At 40.7% G+C, this 2,657-nt stretch overlaps 1 protein-coding gene across 1 annotated transcript; it reads right to left on the bottom strand.

Moving 5' to 3' along the window:
• Positions 1-246: 246 nt before the first annotated feature.
• On the bottom strand, positions 247-1,708 carry LOC130857613 (vasculin-like protein 1; the record flags this gene model as incomplete). Its single annotated transcript, XM_057743351.1, has 1 exon — positions 247-1,708. A coding segment is annotated over one exon (768 nt), but the record flags the coding sequence as incomplete, so codon positions are not given.
• Between the last annotated feature and the right edge of the window lie 949 nt (positions 1,709-2,657).

The following is a 2,657-nucleotide window of genomic DNA, read 5'->3' as shown; positions in this document are numbered from 1 at the left end:
CCCTCCCACTCTCCCTCCATCACTGCTACCGGCAAATCAGCCTAAAAATAGTCCTAACTACCATTGGTAGACTTCATCCCAATCTAGAGTCCTTTCGCATTCTTTATTTCATTTAACCTTGTGAAATAAGTATTATTAGTAGCTCCATCTTAAATAGGAAAATGGTTCAGAGAAAAGTTATGACTTTATTTTTTTAATTTTTTTTTTGATGCAAAATATTTATTCCAAGTTAGTTATTTTATGCAGTAGTTTTCCCCCTTAACAGACTTGTGATAACCACATCTTTTAAATCTGTAAATAATGTTATCAAAATAATCTTAATCTTTGAAATCTCACAAAAATGTATATTTTACAATCCACCCTGAATATCAAGGCTGCAAGAATAACACAACATTTCCTATATCCAAATATTTTACAGCTGTACCCAGAAAGGAAAAAAAAGGGAAAAAACCACATATGCTTGGTTAAGGGCTAACGTTACCCGAGCAGCCAGAAATAAAATAAAATATCCAAATTATTAGCATTAATTTAATACAATTATAACTTCAATCGTCACTTTGTCATTGACAATGATTGCTTGAGCACAGGGGTGAGTGCCCCAAGGGCTGGTAGTAGAAGCTGTTGCTGCAGACCAGTGTCTCCTCTCTGCACTGCCAGCTCCCACCTGTGCATCGCCCCATATATACTGTGTGTACGTGTGTGTGTTTTTAAAATCTTTCCCACCACACAAAGTTCTATTAAGCAGATAACAGGGAAGAACAACAGCAAAAGCTAAACAAGCCAATCGCTCGCTCTCTCTTTGGGATATGATTATTTCCCTTGTGCATGAAGTATTCAACAACATAAGAAAAGGAAAAGGAAAAGAACGATTTCTTCTGTATAACCCCTAAACACACAAGCTAGTTTACTGGGTCAGATTTAACTGTAAGCATTTATACGCCTACTTCCAGGCATCGTCATCAGATGTTTCACTGCTACTTGTTTCTGTGTCTGAGTCTTCAAACTCTGCTTTACAAGTGCTTCTCCAAGGGGAGAACAGGCTGGAACTTCGGCTCTGCAAGAAGCCATTCTTCCCAAAGCCATTTCTTCTCAGCTGCTCTGTCTTCATGTGGAACTCTTTGAGCTCATCCTCTGTGAGGGGAAGGCAATTCTCATCATTTTCAGGATACTCCTGCCATCCCATTGCTTTCAGTAACCTGTGCTCTGCTTCCAAAGAGTGAGAGAGGACCTCCCCTTCATCTTCTACGGGGAGAGCAAGACCATTCTGATGACAGCCTTCCTCTCCATTTTCCTTTGGTTCAGGTGTGCTGTTGTCCTCTGAATCCTCTAGCTTCTCACAGTCTCTGTTCTCTGAGAAGTCTCCGTTTCGGTCATCTTTCAGTGTCTTCAGGAACTCGCTCTTCCTGTCAGTAGTTCGGCGGGTCAACTTGGTCAGGCGAGAGGAGCTGATCTCAATTGGAGGAGTGGTGCTGGCGGGGCTCTCTTTGGGAGAGCTTAGAACTATACCACCAGCCAGTACTACTGGTTTGGTAACAGAGATTGGACTGGTAAAAGCAGACTCCCGGCTAGAGGAAAGGGATCCTGATTTGTGTTCCATTCTGTTAGCTTTCCACGCACTGGGCTTGGATGGAGGTGGCACAGGCTTAGGAACCAGGTTCTTATAGACACTGGGAACCATGGTTGACGATTTGTTTCCATTTGCATGGTGAGACTTAATTTATTTTTTATTGAAGTGTAGTTGAATTACCATGTTGTGTTAATTACTGTTGTGCAGCAAAGTGACTCGGTTATACATATATGTACATTCTTTTTCATATTCTTTTCCATTATGGTTTATCACAGGGTATTGAATATAGTTCCCTGTGCTATACAGTAGGACCTTGTTTAGCCATCCTATATATACCAGTTTGCATCTGCTAATCCCCAAATCCCAATCCAACCCTCTCCCACCCCCTCTTCCCCTAGGCAACCACCAGTCTGTTCTATGTCGCTGATTCTCTTTCTGTTTCATAGATAGGTTCATTTGTGTATGACTTACTTTAAATCACACTGCCAAGAAGGACCAGAGCCAGAACCAGGTCCAAGTTTTCTGGGGCCTCTAATTCAAAAGGAGACCAAATGAAATCCCACCAAAGAAAATGTACCATGTGATTATCATTTGCTCTACCTCATGTCAGGCTTTAAGATTAAAATTAAAAACAATTTAGTAGATGTAATTGTGTCCTACCATTAACTTACCTGCCTCCAACAAACACATCTAAGTCCCACAGAACTATTTATTTTGTATCTCGTAGCTTAATTTCATTCATAAGAATTTATAGAGAGCATTGCTCACCGTCAGTTTCTCTCCCCACCCCATCCCCGCCCGCCAAGGTTTATAGACCATGCATATTAGTATCAGTAAGTGTTAGATATGTACACGAGAGGATAAATCCTCCTATATGCCCTGTGTAGGCCTGGGATTGATTTTCAATCCTTCGTTATGAACTTCTGAGGGAGACAGCTTTTATAAAGCACACGCATCCACTGAGTACTTTTTGTCTCTCTAGTATAGGCAATAGTATTCAGTCTTACTATTAACAAAGAACTCATTCTCAGTGAAGACAGCTTCTGTTCACTTGGAAGTAAAAAGCAAGAGAAGAATTTGAAATTACTAC

Source organism: Hippopotamus amphibius, chromosome 7 (genome assembly GCF_030028045.1).
Source record: "Hippopotamus amphibius kiboko isolate mHipAmp2 chromosome 7, mHipAmp2.hap2, whole genome shotgun sequence".
In the NCBI taxonomy this organism is placed as follows: Eukaryota; Metazoa; Chordata; class Mammalia; order Artiodactyla; family Hippopotamidae; genus Hippopotamus; species Hippopotamus amphibius.
The sequence above is the reverse complement of the archived record's forward strand: the minus strand, read 5'-3'. Positions and strand labels throughout refer to the sequence as shown.